This window comes from Neomonachus schauinslandi, chromosome 9 (assembly GCF_002201575.2).
Source record: "Neomonachus schauinslandi chromosome 9, ASM220157v2, whole genome shotgun sequence".
Lineage (NCBI taxonomy): Eukaryota > Metazoa > Chordata > Mammalia > Carnivora > Phocidae > Neomonachus > Neomonachus schauinslandi.
Genome location: NC_058411.1, coordinates 27324691 through 27347913, shown reverse-complemented (window position 1 = coordinate 27347913; position 23223 = coordinate 27324691). Strand labels below are relative to the sequence as shown.

Genomic DNA, 23223 nt, shown 5'->3' with positions numbered 1-23223 from the left:
GTAATAAAAATGACTCCTAAATGGGGTGAATAGTGGTCTCGTCTTGAGTGGAGGGTTGTGGTGAGTGGGGCTGGCAGAGTGTGATGGCAAACAGGCTTGGGAGAGAATTCATTTTGGACATGTTAAATTTGAGATATCAAATTAAAATGTTAAGTAGAGATGTCAGGTAAGCAATTGTATATGCAAGTCTGCAGCTCAAAGGAGTTATCTGGGCTGTAGATAAAAATTTTGGTGATGAGCACCAGGTGTTGTATGGAAGTGTTGAATAGCTATTATATACCTGAAACTAATATTGCACTGTATGTTAACTAATTGGAATTTAAATAAAAACTTTAAAAAAAATTGGAGACTATATCATTTAAAGCCGTAAGTTTACACTAGGAGGAGAATGTAGCAAGAAAAGAGAGCCTGGGTATTATCCTGAGGAATATTAATTTTTAGAGGCTGAGTACAGAAAGAGTATAGGAGTTACCAAAGGAAACTGGAGGAATGGCAATGATGTAAGAGTAAAATGAGGAGCATGTATCTTGGAAGCAGAGAGTATAAGTAAAGTGTTGGAGGAAGGAGGCAGTGCTTCTAAGGGATACCAGTTATGGCTCTGGTTGCAAGTGACCAGTTTGCTTCAGAAGAGGAATTTATAACAAGGATGTGGGCAGCTCATGGGATCAAAGGAAATGATGAAGGCCCTGGCTTCATGAAGGACAGGAATCGGAGCAGCTCTAGGGGAGGCTGCTAGCAGCATTACTGGCATGAATGGGCTGCTGCAGCAGTTTTCAGCCCTTTGTTACTTCTTTGAGAATTCACATTCTGAGGAGAAGTGTCTCATTTGTTCAGTATGGGTCAAGTGTCCCAACAGTTGGCCAGTGAAGAAAAGAACACCTTAATCTATAGTCTCAACCAAGGATGTATCCAGTGGGGGAGGGGTGGATCCCCAGACATAATGTAGATCTGTCACCCAAGCAGGGGAAATGAATGTGTGACAGTTAAAAACAATAGTTGTTCATTACAAAGGTCAAGTAAGATTGGGGCTGTTAAGTGTCCCTCGAATTTGGTAACATGACGATCTTTGGTAACCTTTGTAAGAGAAGTTCTGGTGAAGTGATGGGATTGGATAGTGATTGGAGATTTGAAAGTGGAGACAAGTCTCTTGATAAATTTGGCTCTGAAGGATTGCAGAGAAATGGGGAGGTGACTGGAATAAAAATGAGGGCTGTGGGAATGGAACACCTCAGCAGATCCTGGAAAGGAAGAGGGACGGCCCAGGATGAATCCTGTAGTTTCTAAGATTCATTCTGGCTTCACAGTTCTCCAATCCAAATTTCTCTCACTAGTACCTGTTACCACTTTGTTGTTAGAATTTAATCAACGTCCAGGGGCGCCTGGGTGGCTCAGGTGGTTAAGCGACTGCCTTCAGCTCAGGTCATGATCCTGGAGTCCCGGGATCGAGTCCCGCATCGGGCTCCCTGCTCAGCAGGGAGTCTGCTTCTCCCTCTGACCCTCCCCCCTCTCATGTTCTATCTCATTCCCTCTCTCAAATAAATAAATAAAATCTTTAAAAAAAAAAAAAGAATTTAATCAACGTCCATAATATGCTAGACTAGGGATATAAAAAGTTAACTTGGGTTTGTTTGTTTTTTTTTTTAAGATTATTTGTCAGAGAGATTGCACTCACAAGTAGGAGCGGTGGGCAGAGGGAGAAAGCAGGCTCTCCGCTGAGCAAGGGGCCTGATGCAGGACTCAATCCCAGGCCCCTGGGATCATGACCTGAGCCGAAGGCAGATGCTTCAGGGACTGAGCCACCCAGGTGTCCCTAGTTACTTTGTTTTTCTTTCCCTAGGACTTTTTTTTTTTTAATTTTATTTATTTATTTGTCAGAGAGAGAGAGTGAGTACAAGCAGGGGGAGCTGCAGGCAGAGGAAGAAGCAGGCTCCCCACTCAGACACTTAACCCACTGAGCCACCCAGGCATCCGGTCCCAGGACTACTGTTTTATACCAAAATTTAAACCGTTAGTTCTCTTTCTTTCTTTGTTTCTTTCTTCCTTTCTTCCTTCCTTTCTTTCCTTCCTTCCTTCCTTCCCTTTTTAAAAAATATTTATTTGACAGCGAGAGAGGGAACACAAGCAGGGGGAGTGGGAGAGGGAGAAGCAGGCCTCCCGTGAGCAGAGAGCCGGATGCAGGGCTCTATCCCAGGACCCTGGGATCATGACCTGGAGTCGAAGGCAGACTCTTAACAATTGAGCCACCCAGGCGCCCCTAAACTGTTCTTTTTTTCATTTTCATTTTAATTTTTGAGCATGGTAATTGCCTACCGTTAGTAGAATTTTTGTTTTAGTTTTTTTCATCTTTAGTGAAGCATTGTTTAGGTCTGTATTTGTGGTCAGCCACAGGTAGATATGGAGGGAACTGAGAAGCAGATTGGTTACCAATTGGGGGACATTTCTTCCCTCTTTTTTCTCACCCGCCCTTCTTTCTGAAAGTGGGTCAAGGTCAAGGAATTTTCTACCTCCCTAAAGTAAGAGTGGTACTGATATTCTAGGCTTTGTTTTCCTGGGGTGGAATCACATTGCTTTTGAGAAGTTGACACAATGATGTTCTGTTCTTTCTTGAGGCAGAGCACTAAAAGCCCCTGGTCATCTTTCCCTTTGGAATACACTCCCTTCTGTGTGGCAGTCAGGACTGAGGCAAGGTACCACCTGTATAAGCTCTGTTCTCCTGTTGCTTGTTTAGTTTATTTTGGCTTGGTTCTCCCACCCAATATCTCTCTATGTAGCCTGCATTAGTTTTAGGCCATTTCTACCCTCCTAACTTGGTGTTACCACTAATTCCTGTCTTGTGTAAGGATTCAAGTAATTTCAGTTTCCCTGAGACTCTGATCAATGATAATTGCTGATTGTAATATATATATATATATGATACATATATATATATATATAGCAGGTTTATATCAATGGCTTTACGTTTTATGGCTGAGTCTCTGTTTAACATATGTATTTTAGACTTTTGAAGATATTTTATACTGTTTTCCAGTCTTTGGGATGTAATCTGTTAAGTGGCTTTTGAGATCAGTTTAGTGAGTTTTATTTTTAAAAAGTCAGAGTGCATGAGATTAGCATAGGCTAGTATTGTTTCATGAAAATGTGTTACTTGTATGTGTCTTAGTGAGTATTTCATTCTCTGGGGTATGATGGAAAATGTATCTTACTGTGATTTGCCATCAAAATGTTTGAAAACCACTGCTTTATAGGGAATTTGGACTCAGTAATAAAAGGCAGATTTCTTTTCTTAAGATTTTATTTTAAGTAATCTCTACACCCAACGGGAGGCTGGAATTAACAACCCCAAGATCAACAGTCACACACACTACCAACTGAGCCAGCCAGGCGCATTTCTTAATCTTTTAGAGTATACAAAGCATTTGAAACATTTACTTGTTTCTTTTTTTAAAAGATTTTATTTATTTATTTGAGCGAGAGAGTGAGCTAGAGAGCAGGAGTGGTGGTGGGCGGGGGTGGGGGAGGAGGAAGGGCAGAGGGAGAAGACGACTCCCCACTGAGCAGGGAGCCCCATGTGACTCCCAGGACCCTGGGATCATGACCTGAGCTGAAGGCAGATGCTTAACCGTCTGAGCCACCCAGGCGCCCTATTTACTTGTTTCTTAAGCACTTATGCAGAGCTTTGTTTCTGAAGAATTTTTGAATTATTTCTGTTGACTGATACATAAATAATCCTAGGGTAGATTTGTTTCATCTGTATTTCAGATGAATTTCCTAGGGTCCGGAAGATGAGTAGCCTGCCTAGGTCTCAACCAAAAATCAGAGGCAGAATTTAGATTTCTGTTTTAGAGACCTTGGATTTTTTTTTTAATAAACATAGCTCAGCTTCTTTATTTAACTTGTTCAGCTACTTAATGCATAATTTGCTGGATGATATTGAGTGTACTGTAGAAGAAGAATGCAGTTAATCAGACTTCAGTTCTCAGGATTTGTTTATTTGGCTAAAAACAGAAGGAGAATTGTTCTCAGGATGGTCTAGATCATAGAGATTGCTATTGTCTTAAATCTGCTTTACTTTTGCTGTGAGTTCTTTTGTTACCAATTTACAGAACTTTTTAGGGCTTCCTGTGTTCTTTGCTTTGGTTCATTGCAAAGGTTTGTATTGCCTGCATTCTTTTTAACCTTAAGGCTGACTATGGGATAACATTAACATTTTCTGCTATTATTAGCTGTTAACATAATAACATTGGCAGGGTTAGTGGATTTCTAAAAAACAATTTCTGCTAGACCAAGGTAATTTTCTGTAAGCAGTCTAATGTGCTTTGGTGGCCATAGGGAACCATGCACACAGTAGAATCCTGTTGTTGCCAAGAGTAGAGGAAGAAAAGGGTCTGACTACATATTTCATATTTATTAATAATAATTATTAGACCAATCCTTGGGTGTCTGAGATCATTTTGTTTTGTTATGAACTCTTTATCCACAGCCAAGATGCCTTATTTATGATTTGTGGAAAATACGATTTGATGGGCCTACCCTTGGTTGCTGATAGTTAAATGTCATTATCTCTTATTATTTATGGGGCTAAATTAGTAATTTTTCTAATTTGAAAGGAAAGGTTATAAATTTTGACTGTCTACCAGGTAAAGATAAAAAAAAAGAACAAATATTCATGTTCACATTCAAGAATTTGGGGTGACCACTCAGTATTGCATTTCTAGTCTCTTAATTAATAGCATAAGAAAGCCTGGGAAGAAATCTCCTTGAGACCCATAATTACCTTAAAAATAGCTTCCTTTTGGGACACCTGGGTGGCTCAGTCAGTTAAGTGGCTGCCTTCGGCTCAGGTCATGATCCCAGGGTCCTTGGGCTCAAGCCCCGCATCGGGCTCCCTGCTCAGTGGAGAGTCTGCTTCTTCCTCTCCCTCTGCCTGCTGCTCTGCCTACTCGTGCTCTTTCTCTATTTCTCTGTCAAATAAATAAATAAAATCTTAAAAAAAAAAAAGCTTCCTTTTGGTAAGAGCCGTGCCTTTCACTCCACTGTCATGCAAATTGCATTTAAAGGAGGAACATTGCATTGGACACTATATTGGCCCCCATACTGGCAAATTTTTATTATGATTACTCTAAATATACTTTGACATAAAGCTAGGTAGTAATTCTTATCCTTCTATGCTGAAGCTCCCAGTAGCTCTTAATCAACTACAAGATCAAAACTAAGTTTACAAATAATTCAGTAATAACAGTGGTAGGGTCAGTGGATTAAAAAAAAAAAATTAACATGCTGAACCAAGATTGTTTTCTTTAAGCAGTCTAATATATATTTTTAATTGATGAATAGTTGACATACAATGTTAAATTAGTTTCAGGTGTACAACATAATGATTTGGACAATTTGACACATTACCACAATTTGATACACTACTCAGTGCTCACCAGGATAAGGGTAGTTGCCATCTACCACCATACAAATTTATTACAGTATTAGCAGTCTGATGTTTTGAAGGCTCTAGGGAATTATGTAGGTAGTTCAGTTTAGTTATATCAGTTGTTGCCATGATTTATATCTTTATGAATAAAGTATACAGTTGTAAACCACACCATAAAACAAAATTCAAAATAACATTCATATTATTTGGTAGGGATGTCGTTTTGCTGAAATGCGGTACTTAATGTTGAACTTAATAGTGGAAAGATTTAGCCTTGGATTCAATAATATATTTCCTCTGTTTCTACATTTTAACTTTAGTAATACCATGCAGAGAATATCATACAAGGTATGTATTTAAAATGTCAAGACATTGTTAAGCAGCATGTGATAATGGGATCTCACATGTAACCAAAACTGAATAGAAGTCCTTGAATGCCAATTTTAATGTGGTATTGATAGGCGTATTGTCAGAGTTAGAGTTGCCTTGTTCAGATGAAGATAAGATTTGTGTTGCAAATGAGAACACACAGAATGGGAGGAAGTTTGTGCAAATCAGATATCTGATAAGGGGCTTGTATCTAGAATATATAAAGAACTCTTACAACTCAATAATAAAAAAGATAACTCAATTTAAAAAATGGGCCAGTGATCTGAATAAGTATTTCTCCTAAAAAGATGTACAAATGGTCTATAAACACATGAAGAGATGCTCAATATGATTAGCCATCAGGTAATGCAACTCAAAACCACAATGAGTTACCATTCACACCTACTAGGAGGGCTATAATAATGTGTTGGTGAGAACGTAGAGAAATCCACTGCTTGTGGGATTATGAAATGGTGCAGAAAACAGCCTGGTAATTCCTCAAGAGGTTAAACATAGAGTTACCATATGACCTAGCAATTCCACATCTAGGTGTATATCCAAAAGAGTAAGAACATATGTCTACTCAAAAACTTGTACATAAATGTTCATAGCAGCATTATTCATAATAGCCAAATTGTAGAAATAATCCAATGTCCATTAAGTGGTACATGGATAAATAAAATGTATATCCATACAATAGAATATGATTGGCAATGAAAGGAAATTAAGTAGCGATTCATGCTACAAGAGGGCTGGACCTTGGGAGCATTATGCTAAGTGATAGCAGTCAAGCACAAAAGATCACATGTATAATTCCATTTATATGAAATGTTTAGAATAGGCAAATCCATAAGAGACAGGAATTAGTGGTTCCCTAGGCCTGGTTGGGGTGGGGGTTGGGAAGAAATGTGGAGTGATTGCTGATAGGTACAGGGTTTCTTTTTTGGGGTGATGAAATTGTTGTAAAATTGATTGTGGTTGTGGTTGCACAACTCTGTGGATATACTAAAAACAATTTAACTGTACTCTTTGAGTGTATTGTATGGTATATGAATTATATCTCATTGAAACTGTTATTTAAAAATTGCATTGCAGTTTTTGAAACCTGTTAAATGATAATGGGAATTGAGGATAGAAACAAATTTAATTGCATATTTGCCATCACACTTCCGGCTGATGTACATAGCGAGTTGCTGTGTTAAAGGTGAGATTCACACAGTACACTTGATAAGGTACTGCCTGCCTGTGCTACTCTATCCTACCTACTAGTCTCTCTTTAGTTTAGTGCACATACAAACCACAAACATGGGCAACAGATTTGGGCAGAACTCAGTTATAATATGGATACCTATTTGTTCCAGAAAATGCTTGTGTTATTTTTTTGAAAAATTATCACTGAAATGAAGACACTAAAATAAAAAGATATAAGATATCATAGATAACCATGGACCCTTGAGAAATGGTGATCTAGAGGTGGCTCTTAAACTATAAGAGAGGTGGCAGCTTCCTTCTTTTTTTTTTTTTTAAGATTTTATTTATTTGACAGAGAGAGACACAGCGAGAGAGGGAACACAAGCAGGGGGAGTGAGAGAGGGAGAAGCAGGCTTCCCGCTGAGCAGGGAGCCTGATGTGGGGCTCGATCCCAGGACCCTGGGATCCTGACCTGAGCCGAAGGCAGACGCTTAACGACTGAGCCACCCAGGTGCCCCGGCAGCTTCCTTCTTTAAATTGTTATTACAGCTTCGCAAAAGTATCTAAGATCTGGTATATGATTTTTCCCTTGTTCAGTGCACATATTCATAAACTTCATTTTTTTTTTTTCATTTTTCATTAGGTAAGGATAATGGAAACGCAGGGAGCATCATTGGTTTCTAAGAAACCTAACGAATATAAAGGGCAGCAAATAGTTGTTTAGTTTCTTAGAGATTTTACATTCCTGGAAACTCAGAGTTTGAGGAACCTTAAGAATAACCTAAACAAATATTTGGTTATTTCTTGGCTTCTTGAGATGAACTGGAATTGGGGAGAAGGAATTCTTAAACCCTGGTGTTTCAAGGTCAGACGTAGATAGATGTAAGTAGATAGATGTAATCACTATTCATGCCAACCTGCTCTGTGGGTGGGAGTCCTGGTTCTGCAACTTAATAACTTGAGCAAGTGATGCACTGAACCTTGGTTCCTTCCTCTGTGGAAAAAAGGGATGAATAAACAACATTGAACTATTATGTACAGAGCTTGAATAAGAAAAACGTATGGTAAAGGAAAAGTCAGAGATTTATGATACTTGATTTTATGTGGGAAACTTAAATAAAAGCACACTTTTTTTTTTTTAAGATTTTATTTATCCATTTGACAGAGAGACAGCAAGAGAGGCAACACAAGCAGGGGGAGTGGGAGAGGGAGAAGCCGGCTTCCCACAGAGCAGGGAGCCCAATGTGGGGCTCAATCCCAGGACCCTGGGATCATGACCTGAGCCGAAGGCAGACGCTTAAGGACTGAGCCACCCAGGTGCCCCAAAAGGACACTTTCATTTACATCTTGTGAATTGTTATTTTTTTATGATGAAGGTGAGGATTTCTGGAAACTAGCAAGGGGGAGAGGAAGGAACCAACAGGACAATAAACATTTATTCAGGAACTTAAAAATGCCTTTTTTGTAGAGTAAGCCTTCCTTGTTCTAACTTTCCAGTCACTTTGGTATTAATTGAAAACTCCCATCCTGGGTACATTTTACACTCTGTAATTACTTTGTATACGGTAGTGCTCCCAATTTTAGCAACAATTGTACAAAATACAGTGGACTCTTTTGTCAAAAGTCTGAAAAAACTAAACGATAAGAAAGTAAGAATTTTAATTATGGGGGGAGAATAGCTACATCAGGGTCCCAAGGGTACTACTTTTGGGAAACACTGTTCAGATTTTGACTGTATAACTACTTTTAGAAAGATGAGGAAATTGAGAAAAGAAAAATAAATCATACCAGCCTGCCACCTAATATAGTTACTATCATAGTTGTATTAATTTCCTTTTACTTTTTTCTGTTCATATCTTAATTAGTTTTAATAATAACAAGTATATAATTTTGTATTTTGTTTTTGTAATTTAACATGTCATTGGCACTTCTTGTTGCATTATTTTTATAACTATATTTTTAAGTGACAGTGCCATAACCTAATTAAACATTCCCTAAGTGTTGGGTATATATGTGTATTTATATCTTGCTTGCAGTTGTTTATTATTATAGATGCTAACATGAAGTTCTTTGGGCATATAATTTTTCTATTTTTAAGACCTTTTCTTTTTTTTTTTTTTAAAGATTTATTTATTTGACAGAGACACAGAGAGAGGGGGAACACAAGCAGGGGGAGTGGGAGAGGGAGAAGCAGGCTTCCTGCGGAGCGGAGAGCCTGATGCGGGGCTCGATCCCAGGACCCCGGGATCATGACCTGAGCCGAAGGCAGACGCTTAACGACTGAGCCACCCAGGCGCCCCAAGACCTTTTCTTAAAATAGATTATTAGAAGTAGAAATTCTATGAAGTACAACTTTTAATGGATTTTTTTTTTTTTAAGATTTTATTTATTTATTTGACAGAGACACAGTGAGAGCAGGAACGTAAGCAGGGGGAGTGGGAGAGGGAGAAGCAGGCTTCCCGCAGAGCAGGGAGACCGATGCGGGGCTCGATCCCAGGACCCTGGAACCATGACCCAAGCCGAAGGCAGACGCTTAACGACTGAGCCACCCAGGTGCCCCCTTTTAATGGATTTTGACATCTGTTGGGCTTGTTCTATTTTAAAACAAGTGTTTTGGGCTGAATTCTTTATTTGCTTGCTTGTTGTGATTTTCAGATATGTGGAGAAGTGCCTTTGTTTATTTAGCTACATTTTTCTACTACTCTAATTCTCTCTCTCTCTCATCCTTTTTTAGGCTAAATTGATCACCCACCCAGCACAGCATCTTACAGGAAAAGCATAGCATTTCCTAGAGGAATATGAGCATAACAGGAAGGTGTCATTGACTCTGAATTAAATTTTTAACCTGTCCCTGAACAGCTACAGGATTTGGAAGCTGAATCAATGTTATCAGATGAGTTAGAATCCAAACCAGAGGTGAGCCCAGGCAGTGCTATCTATCTATCTATCTATTTATTTATTTATATTTTTTTGTGGGCTATCTTCCGAGGTTTGTCTTTAGTTCAGGAAGTCAGTAAACTTCTGGAATGAGCCAGATAGTAAATATTTTACGTTTTGTGGGCCATATGGTTTTGGTCGTAACTACTAGTTTATTACTTTTTCTGTCACTAAGTACTTTTTCAAAGATTTAAAAACTCTTTTTTACCTATAGCCTTTTATGTTTATTTAAGTAAGTATAAGTTCTTATACATCTAGGTAATTACATAATGACAAAAATTTTATATATATATGACATATATGTGGATATGTATATACATATATAAATATTTACTACCACAACCATTTTTCAGTTAATTTTGTATGTATCTGAAAGTGTTTTCTTTCTAAATGTGATTCGAGGATTTAAATATTATTTATTTATTATTTATTTTATTTTCATTTATTTTTTTAAGTAGGCTCCATGCCTAGTGTGGAGCCCAACATGGGGCTTGAACTCATGACCCTGAGATTAAGACCTGAGCTGAGATCAAGAATCGGAGGCTTACCTCGCTGAGCCACCCAGGCGCCCCTAAACATTTTTTTATTTTTATTCATTTCTCTTCCTTTAATTTTAGTACATCTGTGTCACATAGTGGAAAGGTCAATGAATTTGGAATCAGGTTAAGTTTGAAGATTTACTTCCTGTACTAGTCATGTGACCTTAGATAAGTCATTTGATGTCTTCAACTTGATTCCTTATCTTTATTTTTTATATTCCTTATCTTTAAAATACATGTTCAATTTTACTGGGTTAAGGTGAGGATTAAATGAGCCAGTATAATACAGCTTTTCTTTAGAACAGAGCACTTGATAAAAATAACTTTAAATGTTATTTTGTAGTTAATTTAGTTTTTCTGTGAATGTGGTTGAGACTAAGAAGCAATAAAGACTTAATTACGCTATGAACTTTTGGTAAAGTCAGAGGTTTAGATTCATTCCTAACAACTTGTATTTTTCAATATTGTCTCTTCCTCCTCTCCCTGCCCAACCCCACCCAGCTCCTGGTACAGTTTGTTCAGAATACGTCCATCCCGTTGGGACAGGGGCTAGTAGAATCAGAAGCTAAAGACATTACTTGCTTATCCCTCCTTCCGGTGACTGAGGCCTCAGAATGCAGTCGGCTAATGTTACCAGGTAAAAATTAAGATTACAAGAAATAAGATAAGCAAGTTTTAAGAGCTTAGCCTCCTCTATCATACTGGTGGGATGGGATAAATGACTTTATAACTGACTCATAGAAACTGTAAATCTAGGAATCATGAAGAATAAGCAACCATAGGAGTTAACAAGTGCATTGGTAATTTAAGCCATAGTAATGGATAGGATCATTCATGAAATGTGAGAGTGAGAAGAAAAGACCAATGTGGAGCTCCCTATTCAAGGTACAGGGTAAAGCAGGAGAGCCTATGAAGGAGGGAAGAAGGAAAGGCTAGAGCAGTAAGAGAAATATTGGTACAGAGTGCAGGCATGAAACTCAAGAGAATAGTCACTGTGTCAGATGCTTCTAAGAGGCCCATGAGATAGGGACTGTCCCAATGAGATAGGGCCAACAAGGCCATTGTTGACGTTGGCAGGACCTGTTGCATGGAAAGGTAATGGAAAGCCGGGTTGTAGAGGGTTGAGGTATCAGTGCAAGGTAAGTGTATTTGAGGAAGTAACCACACTTTCTCAAGGCTCTCCTGCTATGGGAAGGAAAAAGAGAAGGACATAAAGTAGATGGCAGAATTCTTTTTTAAGATCTGAAATATTTGAGGATGGTTTTATGCTAAGAGGAAAGAGCCAGTTGGAGAGGTGCAAACAGAAAGAGTGGTTAATTAGTGGGGAGGCTCCAGGAGAGGTAGGAGGAACTAGAATGCTGATCATGAGTTGTGAGATTAACTTTGGATAGGGAGAAGGAGATCCTATCCCTTGACTGTTAGCAAGGAGAACATTATTTTTGGGTGCAGTAAGTTCTTTATTTTCTGGAAATTGGAATATTTAAAATTTGGAATACTGATGTTAAATCAGGGGAGGGGAGGGTCACCACCTATTGGTGATTGGTGACAGCTTATTATAAAGTCTTCTAGTTACTGTTCTCTAGTGATGTCCTGTTTCTTTGATTTTTTTTGAAGTGACTTTAAAATTTTTTTCAATGTTTAAAGATTCAAGAAGGACAGATACATTCAACCAACCAGTGTTGACTTAAGGTTTCCCTGTCTAGTTCCTAGCTTTCGCACATCTTCTGTCGTTCAACTCCTACTATTTTTCTACTGGTATGTTGGAGTTTCTCCAAATCCTTATGGATTTTCAATATGTGTACATTTCCATGTGCTAATGAATTTTGATCTTCATTGGGCTTAAATTTTTCTCTCCTGATTTTAATTTGTTTAATAAATATTTTAACAATATTGAAGTGAAAAGAAGAACAAAATCATTAATCTTCTTTTCTACATTAACTTTAGTTTTAATTTTGATTAAAAATATTTTATTTTTAAAAAGTTTTTATTTATTCATTTAAGTAATCGCTACACCCACTGTGGGGCTCAAACTCACAACCCCAAGATCAAGAGTCTCATGCTCTTTTGATCGAGCCTGCCAGGTACCCTGATTAAAAATATTTTAGATAACCAATATCAATAATAATAAGTGAAAACCCATGTACTCACCTCCCAGCTCATGAAACATAATATTACAAACAACAAATGTATCTGCACATACCTCCCTAACTATATTCCCCTCCCTCTTAAATATGTGTGTATCATTCCATGCATGGCCGGTATGTTTTCTTTTTAGTTGGGATTTGTGATAGATACAGAAAAGTATAAAACCCTGTGCTTATACATTTCGAAGAATTATTATAAAGGAGATACCCACCACCCAGTCAAGAAGTAGAACCTTACCAGCTCCCAAACCCCCAGGGTTTCCTCCCTGATAAAGACAACCTCTGTTCTTCCTAGGTCACCACTACCCTCAATTATTTGACCCATATTTGTTTCCCAAGTTTAACCACTGAGATCTAAGCAATGCAGTTTAATCTTAGGTGTTTTTAGACCTTGGAATCATATGAATGTATATTGTTGTACCTTTCTTACGTTATTCTATAGTTGTGAGATTCATCCTTGTGTGTATAAGCTGTGGTTGGTTTCATTGCTGTATAGAGTTCTGTTATATGAGTGTAACCACAGCTTCTTTATCCATGACACTGTTGATGAATATGTAGTTATTTTCCAGTGTTTTACTATGACAAACAGTACTGCTATCAACTTCATTAAAAACTTTTTGTGTATGATAAAATATACATAACTAAAGATTTGCCATTTAAACCAGTTAACCATTTTAATCACATAAACTTACAATTTAACCAGTTCTGTGACATTAAGTACATTCATATTGTACTATTTCATTAGACTTTGAAATGACAGTACTGTCTATCCTTAGGCTTCCACTTTCATTCCTATAATATCTGTTAACTTCCTTAAAAAAAGGAAAAAAAATTATCTGCCTTTTATAAAGATGACTGAAACCCCTGAAAACATTGAGTGCTTTAGCACTATAGTGCAATTCCTTGTTTTGCAACCAAAACCTTTGGAAAGTCATTCCTTTCCTTAGAATAAAGTCCTAGAGAGTAAGTCTTCTGAATTATTTCTTTACATTTCAGTGTAAACCCGGAAGTATAATGAAACATTTATGATTCTGTAAAATTTCAGTGATGTCTCAGGCTGTGGTTTTTTTCCCCCTAATGACTCAACAGAACTGTCACATACATGCTATAAAAATTAAAGGGAGGGATCTCTTCCCAAGAAAAATAATTTAAAATTTAGATCCTATGTTAGTATTCATTGTATAACTATATTTTTTGAGGGAAAAGTACTGATTTCTGGCCTCGAAAGGACAAAGGCCTGTGATGTCCAAATGTGGATGGTTGGTTGGTTGGTACATCCAGTGTCAGACGAGTCTGTCCCTCACATTTTGGCTGACTCCTTTTAAAACTTAAAGTTATCTCTCTGTTCTCTTCTGAGGGAAATTCTGTATTTGTAAAATAAAAAGGCTGCTGCTCCTAGAAGGGATGTGATAGGGGCGTTCGGTGCTGTGTATCAGAATGGTGAGCCCCGTGGAGAGAGGTGCCACATAAAGCCGTGGTCTTTTCCCTTTGCTAGATGATACTCCAAGTCATACAAACTCCTCCAAGGAGGTCCCTTCCTCGGCTGTGTTGAGAAGCCTTCAGGTGAATGTGGGCCCAGACGGAGAGGAGACGAGGGCTCAGACTGCACAGAAGTCCCCGGAGTTTTTGTCCACTCCAGAGTCTCCCAGCTTGTTGCAAGATCTACAGCCAAGTGATAGCACTTCTTTTATTCTTCTTAACCTAACGAGAGCAGGTATTCTTTATCTTTTTCTGAACTCTGCTCATGCTTAAGAAAAAAACTGGGCAGCGGGGCATATTTAACCCAGTCATACTTAAAATGGAAAGAAGCCTTATTATTTTATTATTTTAGAGAATTGGTATAGTCTGGTGATCAGTTGAATGTGTAGGGGGAGAAGGCAGACTTCAGGAAGAAGTTTCTTGTTTGGGAAATTAGATTGTGCCATTCAGCAAGATAGTGAGCCCAAGAACAGGGCTGGGCGGGGAGGATGATTAGTTCCAGTTTGTGCTTGTTGATGTTGGGATTTCAGAGGGACATTCATGAGGAGGTGTTCTTTAGAGAGTTAGAAACAGGAATCCAGAGTTCTAGAAATGTCTTGTGTGAAATAAGTTGTTTTGGTGCTTATCAGCATTCAGGAAATGTATGAAACCGTGAACATGGATTCTTTGATTCAGGAGCATAAACAGAAAAGAAGGCAAATCTGGGACCCTGGAAAAAACACATTTAAGAGGGGGAATAACAGAGGAGTGGGGAGGTGCTGCCAGAGAGGGATAAAGAAAACAGAAGGAGAGTGCTATGCGAGAAGCCAAGAGAGGGAAAATGTCTTAAAGAAAAAAAAGTAGTAAATCATGCCAATACCACAGGAAGGGCTAATGAGGTGAGGACTGGGGAGTGTATGTCTAATGACCTGAGCAAGAGCAGTTGTTACTGAGGTAGTAGAGGTGGAGGCCGGGTTCTAACCATGGTGGGGAGTGGATGACAGGTGAGAAAGTGGATACCCAAGTTAGAAGTTACGCTTGCAGGAAACTTGACTGTGAGACAGTAAATAGCTAGAGAAGTACTTGGGATTTTCTCTTCTTTTTAAAAATAAAGATGGGCGAGACAGATTTAAAGGCTCTAAGGGGAGGTTGTAAGGTGGCCAGTAGAGAGGAATGGCTTGCAAATGGCGGAGAGATGACTGAAGGATAGGGTCAGGATACTAGCTTGCTTACCCTGGGGGGACAGCTTTGCCTTTGAAACCAGAGGGGGTAAGAAAGTAGTTTGTACTTTCTTTCCACTCCCGGCCTGTCGTCCGGGAGTGGAAAGGTGATAGATAACCTAGTGTAGTAGGAGAACAGAAGCTTGAGGTGAGAGGTGAAAATCTGGAATAGCTGATTCAGGCCATGAAGTATCCGAGCCAGGGCCGATAGAAGGGCAACTTGATGGGTAGCTTTCACATATCCTCTCGTTTCTTCCAGGTCTGGGCTCTTCAGCTGAGCACTTAGTATTTGTACAAGATGAGGCAGAGGATTCAGGGAATGATTTCCTCTCCAGTGAGAGCACGGACAGTAGCATCCCATGGTTCCTCCGGGTTCAAGAGCTGGCTCATGATAGTCTGATTGCTGCTACTCGCGCACAGCTGGCAAAGAGTGCAAAAACCAGCAGCAATGGTGAGACCCCTGTGACGTTTTCACTTCCCGTATTCTCTGTGGGGATTTTGGCAATACAATGACCATATTTTGAGTTGACTGGAATCTGAGTTATTGGTGAGAGCAGACCCCTAGAAATGTGTACACTGTTGGTCTTATTTTCTATGAAATAACTTAGCTATGCCAGATTCATGTGCAAAATCAACAACACTAGCATTCTCAGTTGTCAGCTTTAAATAATGTACACAGCCCCTTTAAAGGGAAAACAAGATGTTATCTTGAATTGTTTTTATTGTACTGTTCCCTATACTTAGAGCTTTTATACCATTATAAAATCAAAACAGTATTACCAATTAACAGGAATAAAACTACAAAACCAGTGAGAATAAAGTTAATATTTTATTTTGGCAGACGATGGTGTTTTGCTGAAACTGCCACCTCTGCCTTTTGTTTTGGAACCAGTTCATCATATGACCTTGAATATCCAAACAGTCTGTAGGGCTGTTTCTTTTGAGTTGAGCATGCCGGTACTAACTCTGTGCCACTTTTCTCTGTCCAGTAGTTTTCAGATATAGTCCTCAAATCATCAGCATCACCTAGGAACATAGAAATACAAATTCTCAGGCCTCATCCTACTGAACCAGAAACATGCGATCTTTTAGTAAGCCCTCTCAGTGGTTCCAATACATGTTAAAGCTTGAGGACTATGACTGTAAACCACCCCTAAACCAGTGCACAACCTTTGCTTATGTAACATGCCATAATACTTTTTGTTTTAGAGCTGCTTCTATATTTTCTCTTTAATCTGTGACAATTAAGGTACTACAAATTATTAAGGTTAAGGTACACACTATCATTGTCACAAACCAAACTTAAGCACTGAAATCTTATGTTGGTACATGGCTGTTTGGAGCTCATTTGGATGATCTAGAATATGCTTATGATTATTTTGTGATTACCATGCAAGTGAAAATAAAAAATTAAAAACTTTTGCAAGGATCCCTGTGACTGTTTCAGAATATTCCAGTTTTAGAAACACTAACCTAAATCTTTTCTACATAGAGAACTCCAAACTTCTTTTTTTTTTAAGTTTTTATTTAAATTCCAGTTAGTTAACATACAGCATAATATTAGTTTCAGGTGTACAATATAGTGATTCAACACCAGGTGCTCATCACAAGTGCATTCCTTAATCTCCATCACCTATTTCATCCATCCCTCACCCACCTCCCCTCTGGTGACCATTGGTTGTTTTCTCTTGGTAAGAGTCTGTTTCTTGGTTTGCCTCTCTTCTTTTTTCCCGTTTGCTCTTTTGTTTCTTAATTCCACCTGTGAGGGGCCCCTGGGTGGCTCAGTCGTTAAGCGTCTGCCTTCGGCTCAGGTCATGATCCCAGGGTCCTAACCCCGCATCGGGCTCCCTGCTCCACGAGAAGACTGCTTCTCCCTCTCCCACTCCCCCTGCCTGTGTTCCCTCTCTCGCTATGTCTCTGTCAAATAAATAAATAAAATCTTTAAAAAAAAAATTCCACCTGTGAGTGAGATCATCTGTTATTTGTCCTTCTCTGACGGACTTACTTCACGTAGCATAATAGTTTCTAGCTCCATCCATGTCACTGCAAAGAGAACTCCAGACTTCTTTTTTTTTTTTACTTTCCTACTTTTTTTTTATTAATTTTATTTTGTTATGTTAGTCACCATACATTACATCATTAATTTTTTTTTTTTAAAGATTTTATTTATTTATTTGACAGAGAGAGACACAGCAGTGGGAGTGGGAGAGGGAGAAGCAGGCTTCCTGCGGAGCAGGGAGCCCGATGTGGGGCTCGATCCCAGGACCCTGGGATCATGACCTGAGCCGAAGGCAGACGCTTAACTGGCTGAGCCACCCAGGCGCCCCTACATCATTAATTTTTGATGTAGTGTCCATGATTCACTGTTTGCGTATAACACCCGTGCTTCATGCAATACGTGCCCTCACTACCCATCACCAGGCTAACCCCCCCCCAAAACCCTCAGTTTGTTTCTCAGAGTCCATAGTTTCCCCCTTCCGATTCCCCCCTTCGTTTTTTCCTTCCTACTATCTCCTTTTTTTTTTTTTTAACATATAATGTATTATTTGTTCAGAGGTACAGATCTGAGATTCAACAGTCTTACACAATTCACAGCGCTCACCATGGCACACACTCTCCCCAATGTCCATCACCCAGCCACCCCATCCCTCCCACCCCCACCACTCCAGTAACCCTCAGTTTGTTTCCTGAGATTAAGAGTCTCTTATGGTTTGTCTCCTTCTCTGGTTTCATCTTGTTTCATTTTTTTCCCTCCCTTCCCCTGTGTTCCTCTGTCTTGTTTCTCAAACTCCTCCTATCAGTGAGATCATATGATACTTGCCTTTCTCTGATTGACTTATTTCGCTTAGCTTAATACTCTCTAGTTCCATCCACGTTGTTGTAAATGGCAAGATTTGGGGGTGTTTTTTTTTTGATGGCTGCATAATATTCCATTGTGTATCTATACCACATCTTCTTTATCCATTCGTCTGTTGATGGACATCTTGGCTCTTTCCATAGTTTGGCTATTGTGGACGTTGCTGCTATAAACATTGGTGTGCACATACCCCTTCGGAACACTACATTTGTATCTTTGCGGTAAATACCCAGTAGTACAATTGCTGGGTCATAGGGTAGCTCTATTTTCAACTTCTTGAGGAACCTCCATACTGTTTTCCAGAGTGGCTGCACCAGCTTGCATTCCCACCAAAGTGTAGGGGGGTTCCCCTTTCTCCTCATGAGAACTCCAGACTTCTGTTAGTTTCAACATAATTAGTTCTGCTTTGACTACTGTAATGCTGCTTAGAATGGCCAGTTTTACCATTTTGGGGAGGCTCTAAAGTTCAGATTCTTCCTGAGATGCTTTTGCTAATCTCTGGGTCCTGAAACCGGCAGCATCTCCTCCTTGCATTAAGGAAGCAGTGCGGTATGAGCCAGGAAGAAGCTGGTGCAAGGGAGGGAACCTTGGGCTTGGCCTCTGGAGAGCTGGGATCCAGACCTGGTGCTGTTATTAACTCATCCTCTGCCTGGGGGACTTAACCTTCTTAGCTGCAGTTTTCTCTTGTTCAGAACACAGAGATCAAGTAGCTTACCTGATTGGGTTGTTTTGGAGATTTAAATAAGATTTTGCCTGGGAAATGCTTTATAATCAGCAAAGCATTGTGTGGATGTTTTTATTACTCTCAGAATATGTTACCTTATTACCTAACAACTACCTCGTATACTTGAATATAAAGTGAGCCCAAATATATGACAGTCTTCTATTTTATCAATGAGATGATTCCATAAAACCCTTTGAGGGGGCTAACTTAGATATATAAACCGTTAGGCATAGAGATAAAGTTAAACACTGTGAGTGGTTTTTTGAAAATGTTATTATTTTGATTACACACACTTTAAATCATGAAATATATTAATATTGCTTTTCACCCACTAACATAATGAAATGATTTTATTTGGTATTTAAATGCATCTTTAACATAAATATCTTTGTTGTTACTAAAGCCATTTTGTGAGTCCAGTAGCAGTTTCTCAGAGCACATCTTCACTTCTATCTAAGTTGATTGAAATACAGATATATTTAAATTTTGTATATGATGCTTTATGTTATAAGGGGTTAGCAAAGGGCCAGATAACCACCTGTTTTATAAATAAAGTTTTGTTAGAACACAGGCATGCCCACTCATTACAAATTGCCTGGGTGCTACAGTGGCAAAGTTGAGTTGTTGTGACAGAGACCGTATGGTCCTCCAACCAAAAATACTTAGTATCTGGCCCTTTCCAGAATAAGTTTACTGACCCATACTATATATGATACTTTCACTGGAAATTTTATCCCAAATGCAAAGACCTCACATAACTGTGGGATCTTTAAAGTGTTTACAGTGTTATCCAATGTGCGCCATGTAAGGTGTTGAATTTCTTTGTCTTTCCCTTTTTTCGTGGGGGGAACCAGTTCATCAGATGATCTCTGAATATCCAAAACTATCATTGGTTGATGTCATTTTAAGTTAATCCATCTTCTGCAAACAGTGCTTTGTGTTTTTAAGGGAGTAGTTTCATGAGGACTCAAATACAAGGCAATTCACTGTTTTCTGAGCAGTTTTTAAATTTCATGATTCTGTCAGTGTTCTCATTGTATATACAACATTGAATGCACAAAGTCCCAAATGTCAGCGGTTTAAATTTCTGTATTAGTGTGGGATTTCTACTGATCTTTCATTAGAAATTAATTAGCTGGAGCTCTGGAGTTGGTGGGAAATTTCCTTTAGGGTATATACAGTTTTGTACTGTTTAAAATTTACCTATGTGCGGCTGTTTTTCAATTAAATAAAAAAAAAAACTGCGGGACAATATTAAAAAAGAAAAAAATTAATAGCAAAAGGCATCTTAGATTCTACTCTGACCTTGGAGCAATTAGTTTTATGATTAGCATTTGATGACTTGTACAGCAAGGAACATGTAGGACAGGAAGAGATTAAGATTAGTAGACGGGATGGAAACCTTGATCAACTGTCAGGTTCCAGGAAATGTGATGGGCACAACATTTATTGTCCCTATTCTTGGCTTTTGAGAGGGAAATTTGGAAATATAAATCTTATTCCTGAGGTATATGTAGTAGAAAGATAAACTCCATATGCTTGTAGCATAATTAAGTAGTCGTAAATATTTTTCTCTCTTGATATCCAACTATATCTTGAAGAAAATGAAAGAAAAGGTGTACTACCTGTGAATCTGGGATTTATATAAAGCTTTAACTGATTTCACTTAAGTTTAAGGGAGGCACTGCACTATGTGCTCATTTTCTTCCTTCCTTTTGTTCTGTTGAACAAAAAACTTCATGTTATTTCTAGCTTTTAAAAATGTGGTTAGATACTGTAAAATCAGCCGAGTTTTTGTATTCTTAAAGAGAAGTGGCACAGGAAATTGGAAGGTTATTCTTATTCTCTAAAATGATAGAAACAGCCAAATAGACCTCAGAAGATAGAAATCTAAGAGTGATCATTTACAAAAGAAATCACAAGCATAAGCCCAGAACTAAGCCAGAATGGCTGCCCCTCCTAAAATAAATACAAGTTCGGTAATACCTGGAACAAGAAGCCATCTTTAGCATCCCACTCTGGGTGTTGACGCATATGCTTCCCTGCCAATTTGTGTAATGCAGGATAGGTTTAACTCTCTTTTTTTTATGTGAAACCATTGTGGACATTTCTTACATTTGCCAAAGAGGCCTGGTCTTGTGAAACGAAGCATGATGGCTTTTGAAAATTCTCTGGAGTAAGGGGATGGGAACAAATTGTGTGCTCAGTTGTTAGATGGGTATCAAGAGAGCTAGGGAAGCTGAAGATAGATACCTGCTTATTGATCAGTAGGAGTAAAATATAGGAGCTTTATTGTTTGAAACAAAGTACCTCAGCAGCTTCCTTCCCTGGATTACAAATATGTGACTGTGTTACAGGAGAAAATGTCCACCTCAGTTCTGGTGATGGGCAGCCCAAAGATTCTGGGCCCCTTCCTCAAGTGGAAAAGAAGCTCAAATGTACAGTTGAAGGCTGTGACCGGACATTTGTGTGGCCAGCTCACTTCAAGTACCATCTCAAAACACATAGGTGAGCATATTTGAGGTTCCATACTTGGAGCTCAAGAATGTTGAGGCTTCTGGAGGAGCTTGTCCCCCATTGACACATTAAAGGAAAGCAGGGGCTCCAGTTCACTTGTGATTAAGATGTCTTTTGTTTTTTAATAGAAGGGTTTGCATTGTCTCATTTACCTCATTCTTCACAAATACTTAGTAAGACATTTGGTACCTAAGCGTCTTAGAACAAGAGTTCTGGAATCTCATTTTAAAATATAATTTCTTGGAAGACTTAAAAAAAATACATAAGCATGGGTGTCACTCATAAACCTGTGAAATCATTTTTCAAGAAGTAAGGTGTGGGGCACCTGGCTGTTGGTAGAGCATGCAACTCTTAATCTTGGGGTCGTGAGTTCAAGCCCCACGTTGGGCGTAGAGATTACTTTAAAAAAAGGGGGTGGGGAGTAAGACCTGGGGCATCTCTGGTTTTAATAAACTTCAGATGATTCTGGTATATCCAGGTTTGGGAATTACTGTCTGCTTTGAGAGGCAATAGGAGCTTTGATTTGTCCTTTCTAGCAAAGAGCATTTTCAGGTATTGTTGCTTATGTGATTTTTTTTTTCCGCCCCCAGAAATGACCGCTCTTTCATCTGTCCTGCAGAAGGTTGTGGGAAAAGCTTCTATGTGCTGCAGAGGCTGAAGGTGCACATGAGGACCCATAATGGGGAGAAGCCCTTTATGTGCCCCGAGTCTAGCTGTGGTAAGCAGTTCACTACAGCTGGAAATCTGAAGAACCACTTGCGCATCCATACAGGTGTGTGCAACCCCAACTTCCCTGTAGGCAGTCTACCTCTGGGCTCGGGGTTTGCTCGCCTGTCCTCAGGAAAGGCTTTGACGTGGGAATAGAAATGAAGGTTTAGGCTTGTTGCTAAAACTCTGAAAATGGGATTTCTTTTTTTCATATGCTTCATGGCACTTTTCAGTTAATTCAGTAATATTTATTGACCTTTCACCTGTGTGTGAGGAATGGATAGTGTTGATTTCTGCCTGTAGGAGCCTAAAGTGCAGGAAGGGATATAAGACCTTCTCTGATAACAATGATATGCTGAGATATGGACAAAATCAGTATTTCCAAATATCTTCGAATGTTACACGATTGTAATTTTGATCAGTAGTACTCATTGAATCACACAAACCATACAGAGCCTCTGCTAGCCCCTAAATGGGGTAAGGGAAAGGGGAAATACAAAAGCTAAGATGAATCCCTGACTTTGAGGAGTTTGCTTTTTTGGTGGAGTCTCACAGCATGAGAAGCAGAATGGGAAAGTGACTTGATCTGGGTCAAATAGCGTATTAATATCAAAGGAGCAAAATAAAGATACCCTGACTCTCATTCTAAGAGTGTAAGGTAACTTTCCAAGCCACCTGGCCTAAAATGTGCTAAGTTTCTTGTCAGAGCTTAATCACTGAACCGAGACCAGTCTTAGGATGTGTAACTGTTCTTCCCCACTTTCTTGCCACTTTCTTTGTCTCTCCTTTCTTCTTGCATTGCTAAAATGACAGCAGGTACAATTAAAGGGCATTCAAAAGTGAAACCCAAGCTGAAGCCATTTTGTTCTAGGTACGTCCCTGTGATTCCTGCTAGATTGACATTACCACCGGATATGTTTTAGGGCAGAATAGCTCTGTTCTCAGCTTTTTCCTGAGAGACTAAACTATACTCTCTCCAAGAAGCACTTTGAATAAAAGAACAAGAAAAACATCTAGCAGACTAGATAAGGGAAGAAGTAGAGTTCACCATGCCTTATGGTTGAATTCATTAACCTCTTCATCCTCGTGCTGCTCATCCCCTTTGTAGATTGGATAAAACTGAACATCTTAAAATGC

General features: G+C 39.0%; 1 protein-coding gene across 3 annotated transcripts in view; it reads left to right on the top strand.

Moving 5' to 3' along the window:
- The window catches only part of ZNF410 (zinc finger protein 410), a 42789-nt gene that overhangs the window by 3336 nt on the left and 16230 nt on the right, over positions 1 to 23223 (top strand). Inside the window, exons 2-7 of one of the 3 annotated variants that reach the window (XM_021679783.1) lie at positions 9717 to 9898; positions 10960 to 11095; positions 14098 to 14316; positions 15540 to 15731; positions 21219 to 21369; positions 21969 to 22150. In XM_021679783.1, coding sequence (XP_021535458.1) covers positions 9866 to 9898; positions 10960 to 11095; positions 14098 to 14316; positions 15540 to 15731; positions 21219 to 21369; positions 21969 to 22150 — 913 coding nt within the window. In that variant the 5' untranslated portion in view covers positions 9717 to 9865. Of the gene's footprint in view, positions 1 to 9716; positions 9899 to 10959; positions 11096 to 14097; positions 14317 to 15539; positions 15732 to 21218; positions 21370 to 21968; positions 22151 to 23223 lie in introns of those variants that run through there. The other 2 variants (XM_044918025.1, XM_044918026.1) reach the window with 2 other exon arrangements.